The sequence below is a fragment of the Cricetulus griseus genome, chromosome 2 (genome assembly GCF_003668045.3).
Source record: "Cricetulus griseus strain 17A/GY chromosome 2, alternate assembly CriGri-PICRH-1.0, whole genome shotgun sequence".
NCBI classification, from domain to species: domain Eukaryota; kingdom Metazoa; phylum Chordata; class Mammalia; order Rodentia; family Cricetidae; genus Cricetulus; species Cricetulus griseus.
In genome coordinates, this window is record NC_048595.1 from 93,987,568 (window position 1) to 94,007,594 (window position 20,027).

Here is a 20,027-nt window from a genome sequence, read left to right on the forward strand (position 1 = left end):
GACTATACTAGACATGACTGGCATGAATAATAGACAGGCTCCTCAGCTTTGGATATCTACTGAAGTCAAATGGCTGATTTTCCTGTTTGCTGAATGACACTAGAAACTCCATCTTTTGGGAATTCCACTGTGCACCATGCTTGAGAAGAGTCAGTCTAGACTTCTAGTTTGGGGCTATTTGAAAACGCTAAGATGCAACAGAGAATCATTTCTCACAACCTGTGGAGTGCAAGGAGTGACTTGATGCACCTCCTGGCTTGGAGCATTCCTCATCAAGTACCCAGGTTTTGTGGCACAAAACTACATTTTCCCCTCAAAGTCATGTTTGTTCCCTAGGTGTACAATAAAAATAGTCACATAATTTTAGTTTTTGACTGTCAGTGTTCATACCTAATTTTCAAAAAAAAAAGGGGGGGGGTTAAGGAAATCACAATCACATGACAATTTAAACACTGAAACTTTGGACAACACAGAAAGGATGATTTACATGATGGGAGTTGGGATATGTGATAAGAGGAGAAGGGAGGAAAAACAAAGGGAATTAGGAATACTACAAAAAAGGGATGTGCACAGAAGTAAAGTTTTAAATGATGTTGGAGCTACATATTTAAAAAAATACATACCTATAATTAAAATACAGGAGGTAAAACAAGCTAAATCTCTTGAGTATTTTATAAAGAAAAGTGATACTAGATTAAGTGAATTAAGAAATAGAGGCATAAAGATAAGATTTTGAGGAATAAGAGAATTCATCTAAGGGGACTTCTAAGAAGGCCCGGGAGTGAAGCATAGGAGAGTGAACTTTACTTACTATGTGCCATCTACATCTGAGTATTTATTTCCATGTGCTTGTCAATACTTTCCTAGAAGCAGCTATATTCTTCTAAGTATGTCAAAACTTACCTTAATTATAAATCTAGGTCATGAGCAGAGGGCTTCTGTTTTACAGATAGACCACTTACAGTGCTTCCCAAGGGCGACACCAGTATTTTAATGGTGAGAAGTTAGACTCCAACTCTATAATGAGTACAGCACCAGGGAGGAAGGCCATGGCAAAGCTGTTAGCAGTGCTCAATAACTCTTCCGTTGGTGTAGATCTGAATTTCTTACTGCATTCATTTTGGGCAATAAGCAAAAAATGCATATTCTGCATCATGAAGATTTGAGACAAAGATTATAATTTCTTGAATAAACTTTCAGTTTGTCTCAGTAGAGCAGGTGAGGAGTACAGACCTCAGATTCTAGACTTTTTCCATTCTGTGAAAACACAGTAGGTTACTAGTGAAGTTCTAGGTATGCAAAGACATATTTCACTGGAGGAAATCAAGACGGCACATTGAAAAATGACACAATGGTGGTATCCAGATAAAAACCCAGAGAATAAATAAGCAGAAAGAAAATTCAAACAAGTAGCTGGGGTGTTATCAAATCTGTGACTAAGTATGACAAAGATTAAATGGTAGGGGAGAAGGCAGAAGTCACACTGGTAGACCATTTGAATTCAGATTTACATCCCAGGAACCAAGTGGCATCTTCAAGAGTTTTTGCATCAGAACTGTCAGATGTTTCTGCTGACCTTTTCACAGATGAGAATCTGCAACATGGAACATTACAATAGTACAGCTTTTAATGTAAGAAGAAGGGCCGTAATTCCTTCCATGTGCCATACTGTCCTTAAAAGCTTATAGGTAGCACCTTGTGTGACAGATCTCTTCTTGTCTAAAAATGATCTGAATCTATGTTAGAAACAAACCTTTTAGATGTCATTAAGATGGTTAATTATGGACTTACTATGATCAGGCCTTTTTCTTTGATCAAGGTTGATTTACAGTTCCCCCGGGGGAGAGAATTTTTATATAGTAATTTCCCTAGCCACTGTCTGATACACTTTTTGTACTGAAGGGCTATAATTCTAATTGCAATGTTATTTATGTTAATTTCCTGAATTCTGTGTGACAAGAAGAGAATTATTACATAACTTTAAACATCAGCTCCTGCTGTCTCTCTGAACACCAATTATATCAATAGACACTGAAATAAAATCTGATTACAAATATAGAAAGTAACTAAGAGGATTTTGTCTTTAAGGAAAATGTGATACTCTTACGTCAAATAAGCTTAAGCAGTGAAGAAAGCTCAGAAGCCACAGACTGGGAGTTAGTAAATAGGGAGGAGATACCAACTAGGTGCTTGGTACAATACAGGAGAAGGTGGCATTTGAAGTGAGGTATAGAAGTTGTAATTATGGGAAGGTAACTGAAAGACCTTCAGTGAGAAGGGGAACCATTACCAATCTAAAGGTACTTGTCTTTTGTAAGACAAAGCTGTTTCAAATATGAGCCTACATTTGCCTTTCAAAAATCGAGATACTGAGACTATTTAATAATCATACTGTGTATGGCAATGAGAAAACAAGCTTTCAAGAATTGCAGACATCATGGGGAAGGCATTAAGTCAAGCCAAAAATGTACTGCAGGTTCACCTGATTTAGCTTTTTAGGGGTCTCACAAGCAAGGTGAGCAAACTGAATTTCAGTGCCCTAGTAAATCATTCAAGGTCTCAAATACGGTTAGTGAGACTTTGGCTAATATAGTCTGAAAACTCCTCTTCGAAGGGAGCACAGATTTTACATTTAGTGCACAGGCTAGTTTTATGTCAACTTAGCATGAGCTAGAGTCTTTTGAGAAGAGGGAACCTCAACTGAGAAAATGACTACATAGGATTGGACTGTGGGGCATTTTCTTAATTAGTGATTGATGTGGGAGGGCCCAACTCACTGTGGATGGTGCCACTGCAGGCAGGGGGTCCTAGGTGTTAAAAGCAGGCTGAGCAAGCTATGGGGAGCAAACCAAAATGTTGCATCCCTCCATGGCCTGTTTCAGTTCCTGCCCTGAATTCCCATCATGATGGAGTATAAGCTGTATGGCCATGTTGTTTTATCACAGAAACAGGCACCCTAACTACATTCAAAAGCTTGCTTTACCACTAGCTAATGGGTTCATGGACACCTTACACTTTGTGGCTTGTTTTCATCTTGTTTGTGTGTGTGTGTGTGTGTGTGTGTGTGTGTGTGTGTGTGTGTGTGTATTGTTGAGAGAATAAACATGTAAGTACATCTCAACAATAGGCTCACAATCCATTATTCATAGTTCTAAAATAAAAAAGTTCTGAAAACCTTGAGTTTAATATAAGTTAGCAGGATATTACTTGGTGGCAAAATGGACTTGAGGTTGTCTGTCGTCATTGCTGCAATAAATATATTAATGTGTTTGAGGCCCTGCCAAGCCCCTATGGAGAGTTATGTAATAAAATCTGGAAAGATCTGATTTTGGAAACACATGGTCTTTAAGGAATGAGGATAAAGAATTATGGGCTTATCCCTAGAATAGGTTAGCTTATTTATGCTTTCATTGAAAACACACTGCATTAAGGTGTTTTAAAAGATTGAGAGGAGTTCTAAGATGATGCATCATTAGGTGAGACCTTGACCTAGGAACCATTGGTAAAAAATAAACTGGCAAGATGTAGGACAAGTGCAGTTTAATGAGTAGGGCAGTTTTAAAGATTATTTTGTGTTTGAGATTATATGGCTGCTAAGTGGAAATGTGGAAGTCAGAGAACAAAGTGCAGTTGTTCTCTCCTTTCATCAGGAAGTCAGGTCCTAGGTAGCAAAGCCTTTATCAGCTAAGTCATCTGACAGGCTGAATTAATTAACAAATACAGTTTTGAAATTCATAACTGTATAGTGACAATGTAACAACAGATAGTACAATGTAACAAGGCAATGTAGATATATTACCATACATACAGTCTCAACATTTATGTGAACACACATAGTATTTGAAGCTAGAAGGAAGCTTGAAAATGAATGGTAGAATGGGTGGTTTTGATGGCTATTTTTGGTTGTCAACTTGACTATATCTGGAATGAACTACAATCCAGAAGTGGAGGGCACACTTGTGATCTGGATCTTAAGGCAGGAAGACAACATGCCTTGATTTGGATCTTGAGGCTGGAAGACGAAGGCTTTTGATCCAGATTTTGAGGTAGGATGACACATGCCTGTAATCTGGATCTTGAGGCACAAAGTCACACCTATAATCTGGGCCACACCTTCTGCTGAAGCCTGAAAAAAAACAATGAAAGAAGGAAGCCTTTGTTCTTTGCCTGCTTGCCCTCACCTTGTCAGCACATCCTTTCCTTCTCCGGCATTGGAGTCAACTTCTTTGGAATCCTAGCATCTATAGAAGACCAGTTGAGACACCCAGCCTCATGGGACTGAGCAACTACTATATTTCTGATATATATGTGTGTGTGTGTGTGTGTGTGAGAGAGAGAGAGAGAGAGAGAGAGAGAGAGAGAGAGAGAGAGAGAGAGAGAGAGAGAGAGAGAGAGAGAGATTCATTCCATAAGTTCTGTGACTCTAGAGAACCCATGTTGATACCAGGAGTGGGGTATTGATTCAAAGTTTGCTTTGCTGGGATACTTGATACTGGTCAGCTGGAGCTGAGAAATTAGTGGTGATCCAGAAGAGACTAGCATCACTGAGATGAAATCTTCTGGGAAATGTTTCCTGAGAGCTCATAGAAGTTGTGTTTAGGAGGCAGCTAAGGTTGTACCTTGTATTGGTCGCAGGACTTGGTAAGGTTGTAATTGTCACCTAGATGGTGCTGGTTTTGACGGCATGAAGGAGTAATGGAGAGCAGCTGTGGCTTGGCACTGTGAGAGGCCAGGAAAGGCCATTGGTGAAGGTGCAGCCTCAGTAGCAGTTGAAAGCCCAGGACTGAAGGGGTCATGCAAAGAAGTTGAGGCTTGGCACTGTGAAAAGAGCCTATGAGAGGCTACTGGTTAAAGTGCAGCCCAGCTGCAGCAAGGAACCCCAGAGTTTTGGAGATGCCAGTACCATAGGATGATCATAAGAACAATAGCTACAGTGGCGTGGAGCCAGCCAGAGCCTAGAAGACAAGCTGTATGTGTTGCAGAGGGCAGGGCTGGAGAATGACCCAAGCCCTTTGGAGGAATCTAGAAGATTGTGAGTGAATCCCAGATAATTGGACATTGAGTTATTTATACTGTTGGAATTTGGTTTTGCTTGGTTTAGATTGTGACTATCTCAATTTCTCCCCCTGGAAGAACACATTTTACTGGACTTTGGATTTTAAAAGAGATTGGATATTTTAAAGGAATGAAGTTTTAATGTGTTTGAATTTATAAAGACTGTAGGACTTTTAAAGTTACCATGGATTTGAAACTATCCATTGGAGTCTGGTGTGATCACCAGTGGGTGTGCAACAGGACACTATGCCACTGCATTTCCCTCAGAATCTGTTAGTGGCTGTCCTGGTTTACTTTCATGTAGACCAGATTGGTCTCTATCTCATGTAGTTAAAGGTGACCTTGGACCTCAGTCCTCCCAAGTGTTGGTACTATAGGCATGTGCCATCATGTGCCCTGTTGATTCAGTGCTAGAGATTTCTTCCATGGTATTAAGCATGCTATGCAAACACTCTTATCAACTGAGCTATCTCCACCCTTCCCTCAAGACAGAACTGTAAAGAATTTGAATTTATGTGCATGTGTGTAGGCGTTTGCATGTGTGGTGCCTGTGGAGGCCAGAAGAGTGTCAGATTTCCTTGAACTGGAATTATATGTGATGTGAGCTCCCTGACCTGGGTTCTGGGAACTGAACTTGGCTGCTCTGCAAGAGAAACAAGTACTCTTAGCTACTTGCTAAAATAAGTCAAAATGTAGCCTTAGTTGTCCTAGAACTCACTTTGTAGACCAGGCTGGCCTCAAACTCACAGAAATATACCAGCCTCTGACTCTCAAGTGCTAGGATTAAAAGCATGGACCACCACCACCACCATCTGCCCCAAAATGTGTTTTTCAAAAATTATGGTCCACTCTTGAAACTATGCTGGTGGATCTCCATCTCCCCAACCCCCATTTTAAATCACTCCAACATTAAAATTGAAAGGACTCAGGGAAATGAGAGTGGCATGATCCAGCCATCCAAACTACATTTGCCACCATGATGATTCATGTCTACAGCTCCAACAGAATTTTCTAAAGATGCAAATTCAAAGCACATTGGTGTTTGTAGTTTCCCAATCCAATCTGAGGTATTTGTACCCATGAAAATCATTTGCACACATAAATACTTTATGTATACATGTGACAGGTAATTCTAGTTGTCAAGTTGACCAGAATAAGAGATACCCAGATATATGGTTAAAAAAATGTTTCTGGACATACTTGAGAGGCTTGTCCCTAAAGAGTTAGTAATATACTGGAAAATTGGGTAAAGGTCCGTCCTCACCAGTGTGGTGGGTACCATCCTGTCTACTAAGGGCTGGATGAAGCATAGTGAAGAAAGTCCAATTTACTGTCTGATTCGGCTGAGACACCAAGCTCTGGTCATTCCTACTTCTTAGAGCTTTGGACTCAGGCTGGCTTCTGGATATTAAGTTTGGGTTGGACTATGCTACTGACTTTCCTGGGCCTCTATCTTGAAGACAGTGGGTCTTGGGGTGTCTTAGCCTATCCAATTAAATGTGAGACATCCCCTCATTATCCATCTCTTCACATTCATCCACATTTATCCTTTTATTTTCCTTAGGGGATGGGTCTGGGCATTGACTAACATGCATGGCTATGGACATGTATGTGTGCATGAGTATTCATATAAGAACTTGGCTTTGCAAAATTATCTAAAATGTAGGACCACAGTCAAGCTGAGAGTAGAGTCACCTCTTACAAAAGATTTCTCTGCAGATGTGGGATTTGGCCAGAGACTCAGCTGTGGGACAGGACTCACTTTCTAAGTGGCTTGTTTCCCAGCCCACAAGCCATCTCTTGATGAGCAGTGACTTACTATGTCTTCAGTTTTGCTTCTACAGTCAACCCATGCTGTGGTACTGAAGTCTTACGACCAAAAACGTGTTTATTATTATGACTGTCGTCACTTTGCAAACCACCCAGGGGTTTTTCCTTCCTCTTTCTTTCTTTCTTTCTTTCTTTCTTTCTTTCTTTCTTTCTTTCTTTCTTTTTTTTTTATCACCCTGCCACTAAAAAGGGCAGGGATCAAGGAAGTGAGAGTGGCTTACTCTGTTACTCTGGCAGTCTAAGCAATCTGTATCACTAACTCTGGTTTCTCTTTCTCTCTTAGATTGCCACTGAGGCTTCTGGATCTTGGTTTTTGTGGCATGCATGATTTTGATTACATATAAGGCAGAGGTAAAGCCCTGAGGCATGCTGCTGGGCACATGTCCATAGACACTGACTTCCTGAGAGTGTCCTTTAGAACTCTGGATTATGAACTATTCTCAACACTGGATCCTCCAGGAAGGGCCTTGACAAGAGCCTCATGCTATAATCTTTTGGTCTCTATGTTGTCATGAGAGTCAGGTCCATACAAGCTAGTCATCAGAGAGGAAGAAGCCCATGAAATCAAGCAATAAAGCATTTTCTCAATTAGTGATCAATGGGGGAGGGCCCAGGTCATTGTCCATGATGCCATCCCTGAGCTGGTGGTTTTGGGTTCTAGAAGCAGGTTGAGCAAGCCTAGGGAAGCAAACCAGTAAGCAGGACCCCTCCATGGCATTTGCATCAGCTCCCGCCTCCAGGATCCTGTGCTGTCTTCCTTTAGTGATGAATAGCGATGTGGAAATATAAGCCAAATAACCCCGTGTCTACCTTGCTTTCTGGTCATGAGGTTTCATCACAGCAACAGAAACCCTAACTAACACAGTGGTATATAGGAAAAAGGCCACATGCTCAAATTAATAGGGTGTGGGTCAGGGTTATGATGACTTAGAACTCTAATCTCAGATACTGAAGAACCCAGACTTAATCTTATGTTACAGTACTCCAGAAAAATGCAAATGAGTCACAGGGAGAACAGTAGTAATTTCCTTCCAACCTCTGATGCAGATTTTCAGAACTACTGATATTAGGACTATATTAGGACTGATATTACTCTAACGCAACAAATAACACAAAGCAAAAACCCAAATAGGTTTTAATGATTATGATATATAAGTTAATAGATATATATGTATTAATGATTAAGAGATATAAGTTAATAGGTATATAAGTATTAACTAAAAAAGGACGTAGAATCAAGAAATAAGTATTTAAAACTTGCTTGCAAATCTACCATAAAACCTAAACAATACCAAAATACCTCAGCTTTCTAGCATATACTTTAGGTCTTTTTTATTTCCAATTCTTAGTAATCAAAATATGTACACTTTCACATGTTCCTGATAATTCAGGAATAAACATATTGATACAGTATTACAAACAGGTTTCACAGATGGGACAGCACAAAATAAATCAGTAACTTTCTATCTTTTGGGTCCCATTTTGGGGTCAGGGAGAGTCTCCCAAAGATTGCTTGGTAACACCTTTATTGGTTTAATTACCTACAAAAACCTTTACAATTTGATTCACTCATTTTATCAACCTGGGAAGCTGGGGAAGCTCTCACCTTTCACAAACTAATTTTCTACACAACTTTTTAGACAGTGATAAACACTGTCTAAATATCTTTGAAAATATCTGGACTTTCACAAATTACATCTGCTTCATCACTGGGGTTTGACCTGTTTAATCGGAACTGAAAGACAACTATAGGTGATGGTAACCAGACTTTCTGAATTATTTCCAGCTCTCCATCAGTTGCTCCTAGTTTCCTTGTATTAACATTACTTGGTCCTTCATAACATTTCTCCTATGCTTTGCCAAGTCAACTCCACTGAAAGGTTAGAGGCTTAATCAATAAATCTCTGTGGCTATGAAAACAGAGTAATCATAATTCAGTCTCCCACAGACACTGTCCACTATTCATAGGACCTTTAGAACTACTTGAAGAAGGCCAATGAGAAATTGCTTTATCAGTAAATTTGACCCACATTGGGGCCATACTAAAACTGCACTTGGGTAGCTAGTCTCAAACTCAGGTATATGAGTGTCTCTATTTTTATTGCATCCACATAATATGCAATTTTTGATGCTGAATTAGAGAAATCTGACAGTTAAAGGCTTCACCACAAGCATCACATTCATAAATTTCTTGTTTTTTCACCTCTGTATGGATCTTCTGATGGTTGACAAGGCTGCGTTGTTGACTAAAACTTTTGTCACATTTTTCACACCTGTAAGGTTTCTCTCCTGTATGTATTCTCTGGTGTTGAATAAGACCTGAGTTCCTGCTAAAGGCTTTCCCACATTCCTCACATTTATGGGGTTTATTACCAGTGTGAACACCCTGATGTCGAATAAGATTACAAAGTTGGCTAAAACTTTTGCCACACTGTCTGCACAAATAAGGTCTCTCACCAGTGTGAATCCTCTGATGTTCAATAAGAAATGAGCTCCGACTGAAGCTTTTCCCACAGACAGTACACAGGTAGGGCTTTTCACCGGTGTGGGTCCTTTGATGTTGTACAAGATGAGCACTAACACTAAACGTTTTCCCACATTCATCGCATTTGTAAGATTTTTCCTTTGGGCAGACTTCCTGCTGTACAACAAGACTGCAATTAGGATCAAAACTTTCCTTAGTTTCGTTGTACAGAGAAGTCTTTTCCCTGATGTGTATTCTCTGATGCTGAATAAGTCCTGAGCTTCTACTGAAGGCTTTTCCACACTCCTCACATTTGTGGGGTTTATCTCCTGTGTGAATTCTCTGATGACGAGTAAGGTTGCAAAGCTGACTGAAACTCTTGCCGCACTCTTTGCACTGATAAGGACGTTCACCAGTATGGATCCTCTGATGTTCAATAAGGAATGAGCTCCGACTGAAGCTTTTTCCACATTCAATACAGAGAAAAGGCTTCTCACCAGTGTGGATTTTTTGGTGTTGTATGAGGTATGTACTTAATCTAAAAGCTTTCCCACATTCACCACATTTATGAGGTCTTTCTCCAGTATGAATTCTCTGGTGTTCAACAAGCAATGAGTTTCGACTAAAACTTTTCTTGCATTTGGTACAGTGATACGGTTTCTCACCAGTGTGTGTTCTCTGATGCTCAATAAGATGTGATTTCCAGCTGAAGGCTTTTCCACAGTCACTACATTTATGGGGCTTCTCACCTGTGTGAATCCTTTGATGTTTAACCAGGCTCCTTCTCTGGCTAAAGCTCTGTTTACACTGATTACACTGGTAAGGCCTTTCTCCGGTGTGGATTCTCTGATGTCTAATAAGAGTAGAGCTCACACTAAAGGTTTTCCCACAGTAATTACACTCGTAGGGCCGTTCTCCAGTGTGAATTCTCTGATGTTCAATAACAAATGAACTTCGACTAAAGCTTTTCCCACACTCATTGCACTGAAAAGGTTTCTCCCCAGTATGGACCCTTTGATGCTGAATGAAATGGGCTTTGCGGGCAAAACCCTTTCCACATTCTTCACACTTATGACACTTCTCTTCTGAGTTTGGTCTCTTACGAACATTAGCATGCCCTCTGAACATTTTCTGTTCCTGGGTCAAAGATTCACGTGGTATTTCCCATAAGAAGATCCCTCTTTGTTTATCTAACCTACCAACAAGTTCAAAGGTTTCTGTAGCTATAGGATCCTGGTCAATTTCACTTTTGATTCTTGTTACTATTACACCTGGTGGTTCTATGTCTTCCTCAATTTCTTCTTTCACAGTTGGCTCTTCATCTTTATTTTTGCTTAGAACATCTGAAATATTTGTAAAAAAAATTATAATCATCAGCCAAGTTCTTTAATGGCAAAGACAAGTTAGTAGAAAAATAAGGTCATCAAGATAAACCAATCTATTATAACTAATGTGTATTTTCTTTCACTACTTCAGTTTTAAAATTAATTCCTAATATACATTTTATCAAATAATTTTTTAAAGAAGCAAAATATATTGCCTGGACTAGCTTTGAATTCCTGGGCTAATGAGATTCTACTTCATCATTCTTAGTAGCTAGACTATCTGTGTGTCACTAGTTCAGTATTACTTAACATTAGTTATCTGATTGTTTAAAGTTTTTAGAGCAGTGTGGCTATCAAAGAAAGGATACCATAGGAATAAAATAGTAAGTTCAGGAAATTTAGGATGAGAAAGCATTATTGGGGTATGAGTAGACTAAGAGTTGAGAAAAAGAAACACATAAAAGGATTCCAGGAAGAATGAAAGACAAAGAACCTGGGAATTCTACAATTAATTTATTAACCAGAATTTACTGACTGACTATCTAAAGCATGCTAGATATTAAGTTATGAGCTAGGATTCAAAGATAAAACATAAAGCACTACCAAATAAAATGATGTTAAGTGAAACTGGAGAAAAAATACTAATGATGATGACAAGATATTAAGTAAATAGCTGCACCTATAATAAAGAATTGAGGTATCTATTAATAAAAATAAGATAAATATAACTATGTTCATAGTTAATGGAAAAAAGTGAAAAAAGTAGTCTGTGGTAGCTTATGATATCATCTAAAATAAACCAACCACATTTTAAAGCATTCTAACAAAAACCTTGCATAAAATGAAGGGGAAAAAAGAATATAATGATATAAGCACTAGTCTGATTTTCCATCTCCAGCTGTTTGATAACTCAACTTTATATTTGACTCTAAACAAGTTCCTTTTCTATAACTGTCTTTTCTCACAATTTTGCAGTCTTCCTAGCTTTTTGATTACTTCAAACATTGTTAAGTTATTGTATACCACCCTCCCCAATAAAAATTTAAAAATTTTCTTATTTTCCCAAGCAACAACTAGAAGCATGGTTTCTTTCTTAGGCTAGTATCTCCTCTCAGATTCACTTCACTGGATTGCTTCCCTTAACACAACACAAAAGAATGAAGAGTTCCTTCACCTTTCTGCCTCTACCTATAAAAATGATCTGCAACAGGGTATGTATATGTCATTCATGTCCAAAAGCAATTCACTACCCCGCCTGATCCCACTGTCCTCTGAGCAGATGTGCAATTCTTTCCTCTTCTTTCAATCTGCGCTTTCCATTAGCATCTTCCTACCATGGTATGACCAACTTCATTTTCAGCCTCAAATCTTTTTCTTACAGAAGCCACCTGAAACAAAATCTTACACTGCAGCTCCCCATTGTTTTCCTTACCTCCTCATCTTCTTCTTATTCAACTTCTTTTGTAAGCTACAATGAAGTATAGTTTGTTTCCAGAATATAGAGAAAATTTTTCACTAAACCACTAAAGACTTTCAAACAACATGGTGGGGTTTTAAAGTCTGCATTTCATTATTTTCTTCAGCAGCAGAATCCAACATTGTTGATCATCCCATTTCTTAACTTGCCTGCCTACTTCTTTGACTTTTTTCAACTGAATTTACTTCATTATTCTTCTCTACCTTTGACAACTTCTTTGTATGGCTATTACTTAGGTTTAAGTCCTTTTAACAGTATCTTAGAAATATAACTCCATTTAAATGCCTCTATCTCTTAATGTCTCCCCATTTCTAATCAACACCTCTACCTATTATTCTTAAATCCTAGATTTCTCCATTTCTTTCTCATTTTTAGTTACCCAAAATTATGGATTTCTTTCTAATTTCTACTTCTTATTTTAACCCTTGCAATCAGGCATGCATTTATCTTGAGCAGTGGTTTTCAATCTTCCTAATGGTGTGTGTGTGACCCTTTAATACAGTTCTTCATGTTATGCTGGTTCCCAACCACAAAATTATTTCCATTGCTACTTCATAACTGCATTTTGCTACTGTTATGAATCATAACATAAACATCTGATATGCAGGCTATCTGTTATGGGACTCCTGTAAAAGAGTCATTTGACCTCCTAAATGGGTTGCAACCCACAGGTTGAGAAACATTGATCTTGAGGTTTCCATCACGCTACATTTATATATATAAATGTAGCATAGCATTATGGATTCCAGACATTTGTTTAAAGATGAAATTCTATTCATGGAATTACCTGAGGATTCACCAACCACATTCTTTAAGATCAAATGGCAGCTCTTTTTGATAATATCATAATGCTCAGAATTCTTCATATGGCTTCTATGCCTCAATGCAACCTTTCTATTTTATAGCTTTGATACATTACATAAGTAAATTAGTTGAATTGTCTTTCACATCATTTATTTTTGTATATCTCATTTTATAATCATTTTCAACATTGTTTACCAAAGAAACCTTTGGGTATTTGCAATTTTGTCCAAAGCAGTTACCTTAAAAAGTCTTTGTAAATTTTACCAGATTTAAGTTTTTTTGTTTGTCTGTTTGTTTGTCTAATAACACAGTAAGATGTTTTGCTAGAAACTGTTACTCTGTATTTTCTGGATGTTTATTCAAGAAAATAAGATTGAACTTCCTAGTCTAGAGAACTATAAAAGTTAAATGTGTTTACACCATCCAGGCTAGAGTCTTTTGTTATAGTAGCCTAATCTGACAAAAAAGAACACAGTTCCTTACTTTTTGAGACTGAGTAAACTTCCCTTTTCAGTGCTATTCTGAAAAGCTAGAATCATGCTTATATATTCTATAAGATATATGTCGCTATTTAAAAAAATTCCCTAGCATGAATAATATCCTTAACTATTGGGCTAAAAAAAATCTAGAAGGCTCAGAAGATATCCATTGATGGCAATATGAAAGTAAATCAACTTTAGAACTGTAGTCGTTACAGTTTCTCAGTAAAGGACCAGATAATATTTTCACTCTAGCTATATGGTCCCTGCCACTGTTGTTCAAAGAATTAGAGAAATTACAACAAGGAATGTCTCTTTCATTAAAAATTGATTTATGAAAACAGGCTGTGGGACATATTTGATCTGCTGGCCATAGTTGATAACATTACTATATAAAAAATTATAGAATGGCCAATTTTCTTGGTTCAAACAAGTGGGAGAATGGGGAAGAAATGAATTTGTAGGACCTAGCATAGTGTTTAATAACTGTTAAGTGAATGAATAATTTAACTGAGAAGAGAATAATTTTACTAACTGGTCAAAAGAAAAAAAAATGAGTCTAAGGTCTTGTAGGCTCAATGACTCTCAGTTCTGACAAGATCCAGTATGAGTCAATGGAATAAAAGCCAAAGAACTGAGTGATTAGCTATTTTTCTGTATCATCAATGTAGCTATTAAGATTTTAAAGAAAAACCAAAACGGAAAAGTATGAAATAAAGGTAGGAAAGAGCCATGTTTTGGAAAATAGTCAGATGAAATTGAGGAGCACACTACATTAGAGTAGAGTAACAGTGATCTCTGGCTAAGGGAACACTCGTCAAAAGAACCTAAGTAGGATCTGTTGAAGAGCATGAAGAGACTGTGGAAGGATAATAATGAACAGTGAAAAGCTGTATTTAAGATTAAATAAGGAGGAAAACCTGAAAACACAAGATCACCAAAGAGCTCACTGCTCTCCCTTTGCTCATGTGTGTTCCCATATATGAGGTGCAGGTAGGGCTGGCACTAGTCTGGATCTGTCAACCAGGTACCCTTCTGGATATGCCCCATGTAAATAAGCTGCCAGTGAGCCAGACATATGACAAAAGGGGAAGAGATCATCTAGAGGCTGAATTTGTGAAGTTTTACTGTTATAGAACCATCAGAAGTTTTAAACAAAGACTAGTACAAAATCACCTTGGTGGCCAGGACCTAGTTTAGCAGAAGACAATAATCCAACTAAGAGAATTAAATTAATTTGTAACTTACTCAGAAACATGACTACTCAAGAAGCATATAATACAGGCCTGGCTTTATGTTTTTAAGTGCTGAAAACATCCAATGGGAAAGATGGTGCTGACCTCAGTGCTGAGCAGTGTGTAATGAGAACTAACACAGAGAATGATTTGCAGACGGACAGAAATGGAATCAAAGGAAGTGAAGAAGGGGTATTAACTGGGCAGAGAAGATCCCCGAGATCTCAATGGACTACCTGAGACTTGTCAGACATAACCTACATTGTTTCCAAATGAAGAGAACTGTCAATCTGGAGCTCAACAGAGGTGACAAGGAAAACATCAATCAAATGAAGTGGAAAAAAGGAAACATCAATCAATACTTTCATTATTTTTATTACCTGCTAGTCAGCATTTTAAGTGCTTTACAGACATTCTAACTCACTCAGTAATAGAAACAACAATGTAAGACGTATATGTCATTACTATTTTGATTTTCTGAAGAAAAATCTAGATTATTTCCTCCACAGTCACAAAACTGGCAGTGGAGGAACTAGGATTTTCATAGGGAGGTAGTTAGGTGTCACATTACCTTTCTTAGGCAGGACTTACCATCTCATGCTGGCAGTTAATGACCCGAGTATAGGTAAGGTCCTCCAAGCAAAGGGTATAGATAATAAAGAACACAGGCAAATACAGAAAAGCAATAAAGAGTTTTAAGCATGCTGAGATCTTTGATCCATTTGGAGTTAAGTTTTGTGCATGGTGACAGACATGGATCTATCTGCTGTCTTCTACATTCCAGCATCCAGTTATGCCAGCACCATTTGTTGAAGATGCTTTCTTTATTCCATCATATAAATTTAGCTTCTTTGTCAAAAATCAAGTGTTCGTAGGTGTGTGGGTCAATATCGGGGTTTTCAACTCTATTCCATTAGTCTACCTGTCATTTTTGTGCCAATACCAAGCTGTTTTCAGGACTATAGCTCTGTAACAGAGCTTGAAGTCAGGGATGGTAATGCCTCCAGAAGTTCCTTTATTGCACAGGGTTGTTTTTGCTATCCTGGGTCTTTTGTTTTTCCACATAAAGTTGAGAATTTTTTTTAAAGGTCTGTGAAGAATTACATTGGGATTTTGATGGGGATTGCATTGAATCTGTAGATGGCTCTTGGCAAGATTGCCATTTTTACTATGTTGATCCTACCTATCCAAGAACATGGGAGATCCTTCCATTTTCTAGTATCTTCTTTATTTTCTTTCTTTAGAGACGAGGAGGGACGAGGAGGACATAAGGGAACAGAAAGGTTGAGTCGGGGGCAGAATAGAAGAAAACAAGAAAGGAGATACCATAATAGAGGGAGACATTTTAGGTTTACAGAGAAATCAGGCACTAGGGAAAGGTCTGGAGATCTACAAAGATGACACCAACTAACAATCTAAGCAACAGAGGAGAGGCTACCTTAAATGTCCTCCCCTGATAATGAGATTGATGACTGACTTATATGCCATCCTATAACCTTCATCCAGTAACTGGTGGAAGTAGAAGCAGACACCCACAACTAATCACTGAACTGAACTGGAATCCAGTTGAAGAGAAGGAGGAGTGTTGGGCAAAGGTGTCCAGACCAGGCTGGTAAAACCCACAGAAACAGCTGACCTAAACAATGGGGAGCTCTTGGTCCCCAGACTGATAGCTGGGATACCAGCATGGGACTGATCCAGATCCCAGGAAGGTGGGTTTCAGTGAGGAGACCTCGGAAATCTATGGGACCTCCTGTAGTAGTTCAGCACTTATCCCTAGCATAAATGTGGACTTTGGGAGCCCAATCCACATACAGGGATACTCCCTGAGCCAAGACACATGTGGGTGGGCCTAGGCCCTATCCCAAAGGATATGATAGACTCTGATGGAAGTCTGAGGCCCTAAGGAAGGCCTCACTCTCCCTGGGGAGCAGAAAGGGTATATGATAGGTAGGGTATTAGTTGGGGGCGGGTGGCAGGGGAGGTGGGGAGGGAGTGGGAACTGGGATTGACATGTAAAACAATCTTGTTTCTAATTCAAAGAAAAAAATAAAGAAAAAAATAATTACAAAACAAAAACAGAGTTTTAAGCCAACAATGTGTAGTGTGGTATGCCTGAAATCCCAGAAATTTGGGTTGGCTGAAGTGGGAATATTGTGAATTTGAGGTCAGCTTTGAAGCAAAAACCTGTCTCAAGTAACAAAAAGTCATAGACATTCATAAAGGGCTAGAATAAGGTCCAAGAGTCTACTACATCTGACAGTGAGGCTGTTAAATCCTTGTGGAACAACTTAAGGAGACTGAGGAGCCAAGACAAAAATCACAGAGACAGCAGAAGGTAAAGCTGCACAAAATATACATGAACTTACAAAAACCCTGGTGGGAAAAGAGAAGCAGGAAATCACAGGAACAGGAAGAGGAAGATACTGGTTCAGTTGTTTTCTTTTTTTTTTCTTTTTCCCCAAGCTGGAAAGGCCATGATGTAGAGCTATCATAAGAACAGAGGTTACAGAGGGTAAGGACCTGGAGATGTACCCACTGGTAGAAAGGCTGCTTAGCATAAACAACACACTAGGCTCGATCCCCAGAAACATCCTCCCAATTTCTTTAAGTAGCAAGGGACAAAGAAATGAGGTGATAGCTCGGTTTCTGGTGAAAAGACTGAAGCTGCTATAGAGTGTTTGGAAGAGGAGCACAGTAGTTAAGAATTCATGTTAATGAACTTTATTTTGTCTGTGAAATACAAGATGAAGCACACAAAGTGATGAGAAAATTTTAAATTTTGAAACTGCTACTAAATTAATAGGAAAAGAAGCATATCACATACAAAAAAATGCTGAGATTTAAACCCAAAGTAAATTAGGAGACACATATACACACACTATGGTGTGTATGGTGCACGCCTTTAATCCCTTAGGAATTCCTAATCACTTAGGAAGCAGAGGTGGGTGGAGTCCTGTGACCTCCAGGCCAGCCATGTCTACAAAGTGATTTCCAGGTCAACTAGGGCTACACAGAGAGATCCTTTCTCAAAACAACAAACATCCCCTCCTCACTAGATACTTAGAGGCACTGATCCTTTACTTAGAGAATTGTTCCTGCTGTGGGGTGGGTATTAGGAAGAAAGGGGCAAAAAGAATAAATCTCATAATAAATACAAGATTTGAAATTTGTAGAACCAGTATAGCATAATATCAAAGTGGCCAGATATCATGCTGGTGATTAGAAGAGATCTTCCCAAGTGAGGACAAGACTGAAACCATCGGGAAGACAAGGACACAACAAGAGGCAGGAAATACATTAAGAATGAATAGATTTAGGTGGAAAGGCAAAGGACAGATGGAAAGGCAAGCTACACACCAGGGCAAGAAGCAGGCCTGTTTCACCTCTTTGTTTAGTTATAGTCAACAACCAACTGTTACTGGGGTCTACATGACCAAGATTCACTGAGGCTCACTTACTGACTGGGTTTAGCAGTGAAGACTAAAAGACAAAAAAGTTGACAGATGGTGATAAACAGAATGGGTAGAGCAAGACTGCTGATAGAAGAGGACATTTTATTGGAAGGTGGAAAACAAATGCTTTGGGAGCAGCACTGAAGAGCTGGAAGAACAACTAACTTCTGCCTCTCAGCCTTGAGACAAAGCAAGAGGAAGGACAACTGGAGAGAATGAGCAGCCCCCACTTGAAGGTTTGCCAGAGAAGCAGTGTCCTTGGGAAAGTGCCAGGTTTCAGTGTGGTCCAGGAGGAGTCCAGAACACTGTGTAAAGAAACCCAGGCTCCAGAAGGCAGTGAAAAGGGGTGGGAGGAAAGCAGTGGGAAGATGGACCATGAAGAAAAGCACAGAACAGTAACGGAATGAGATCAGGAAGCTAGAAAACCTTTCCTTTTGGTTACAAGGAAGCCAGGGATAAGAGAGCTATGGAAATAGTTAATGGCTGCGAGATCTGAATCAGAATTTTGGAAAAAAAACAGTATTGGCTGAAGCATTCTGAATATGAGTGTTAGCAAGTTAGATATGTTAGTTAGAGAAACAGTACAATCTTACCCAGTGAGACCATGTTTCCATAACTGTCCATCATGACATCTTTATACAGGCTTCTCCGAGTTGGATCCAGATAATCCCACTCCTCCTGGGTAAAAAAAAAAAAAAAAAAAAAAAAAAAAAAAAAAAAAAAAAAAAAAAAAACATAGTTATATCCTCAAATGTCAGCAACTGCTGAAATAGTGTGATTTCTGCAGTCAGTTCCAGTTATCTCAAGGACAATTCTACCACTGGAAGTGGGAGACGCTATTACTGGTATCAAAAGGTGCCCATCTCTTGGAACTGACAGGTACAGCCAGGCACCCCAGACTGGTAAGGAACTGATCTCAATTCGTACTTTCCAAACTGAAGGTCCTTTCTGGTTTAGTTATTACACAGTGACACCACTACTATTTTAATGATAGTTAACAGCCTCCAGACCTCTCCAAGCTTCCTTCACCTCACTGTCCCCCTCCAATGGTCTACCTACACCAGCTGGTGACCCACTACAACTCCATTCTATTAGTTCCCTAAGCACCCACTTTGAGTTCAGCCATCATGACAGCTGCAGAAGACAGAGGAAATCAAAAATAGTGTCTCACCTGGGGAGCTCACAAATGAGAACTAACTTGGAACAGTCTTATTTTTCTCCAAGTTGTTCTTGGGGGAAAAATGGAAAAAAAAAAAAGAGCCTGTGGACAGTTTGTAAGTGAACTAATTGCACCCCGGAGCAAGGGGCACACGGGCAGTTGGCTGGGGTCCTTTCCTTAGAGCTGGAGGCCAATTGACAGGCACTGGGGAAGAGGTGATGGCGCAGCCTGTCCGTCTCGGGAGTGGCGAAATAACGGAGCTCTCTGGAAAGGGCAACTCACCTTTGGCTCCAGCAGTGGGCTCGGGGACGCCATCTCCTCGTCCAGGAATAGCAGCCACACAGCAATGAGGCTCTGGTGAGGCCTAGCCAACTGCTGGAAATTAGGCCCCGCCAAGACGAGGCTCACTGGATGGGTCTAGTGAGGTCCTGCCTCGGTCTCGGAGCGGTCATGTTCCCAGGGACATATCAGACATTATGCCTGGATATCCGCCAACCCCAAGCCCCGTCTTCTGCCCGGCTGCGCAGTCTTTCAGGCCTCGCAGTAGTCTCCTTGTCGCCAATTTCTCCACTTCACACTCAAGCGGTGCTACCACCGACCACCCCCGGACCAGAAGGCGTTACCCGGAACCTTCACGGAACCTCTCCAACTACAACTTCCAACATGCCCCGGGAACGCGCCACAGCCTTCTTCCGCAAATGGCAACTGGACTACATTTCCCGGTGTGCACAGGGTTAGGCCACA

General features: G+C 39.6%; 1 protein-coding gene across 2 annotated transcripts; it reads right to left on the reverse strand.

Annotated features, from left to right (window-relative positions):
• Positions 1-8,186: 8,186 nt before the first annotated feature.
• Znf189 (zinc finger protein 189) lies at positions 8,187-19,949 on the reverse strand. Of its 2 annotated transcripts, none has more exons than XM_027403103.2 (3): positions 19,566-19,949; positions 18,718-18,799; positions 8,187-10,692 (listed from the first exon to the last, which is right to left on the reverse strand). In XM_027403103.2, exons 1-3 carry the CDS (start codon positions 19,596-19,598, stop codon positions 8,984-8,986), a joined length of 1,824 nt encoding a protein of 607 aa, XP_027258904.1. In that variant the 5' UTR covers positions 19,599-19,949; the 3' UTR covers positions 8,187-8,983. The 2 variants fall into 2 exon arrangements, with proteins under 2 accessions (XP_027258904.1, XP_027258903.1); XM_027403102.2 differs by having other exon boundaries at positions 18,718-18,802; positions 19,566-19,947.
• Between the last annotated feature and the right edge of the window lie 78 nt (positions 19,950-20,027).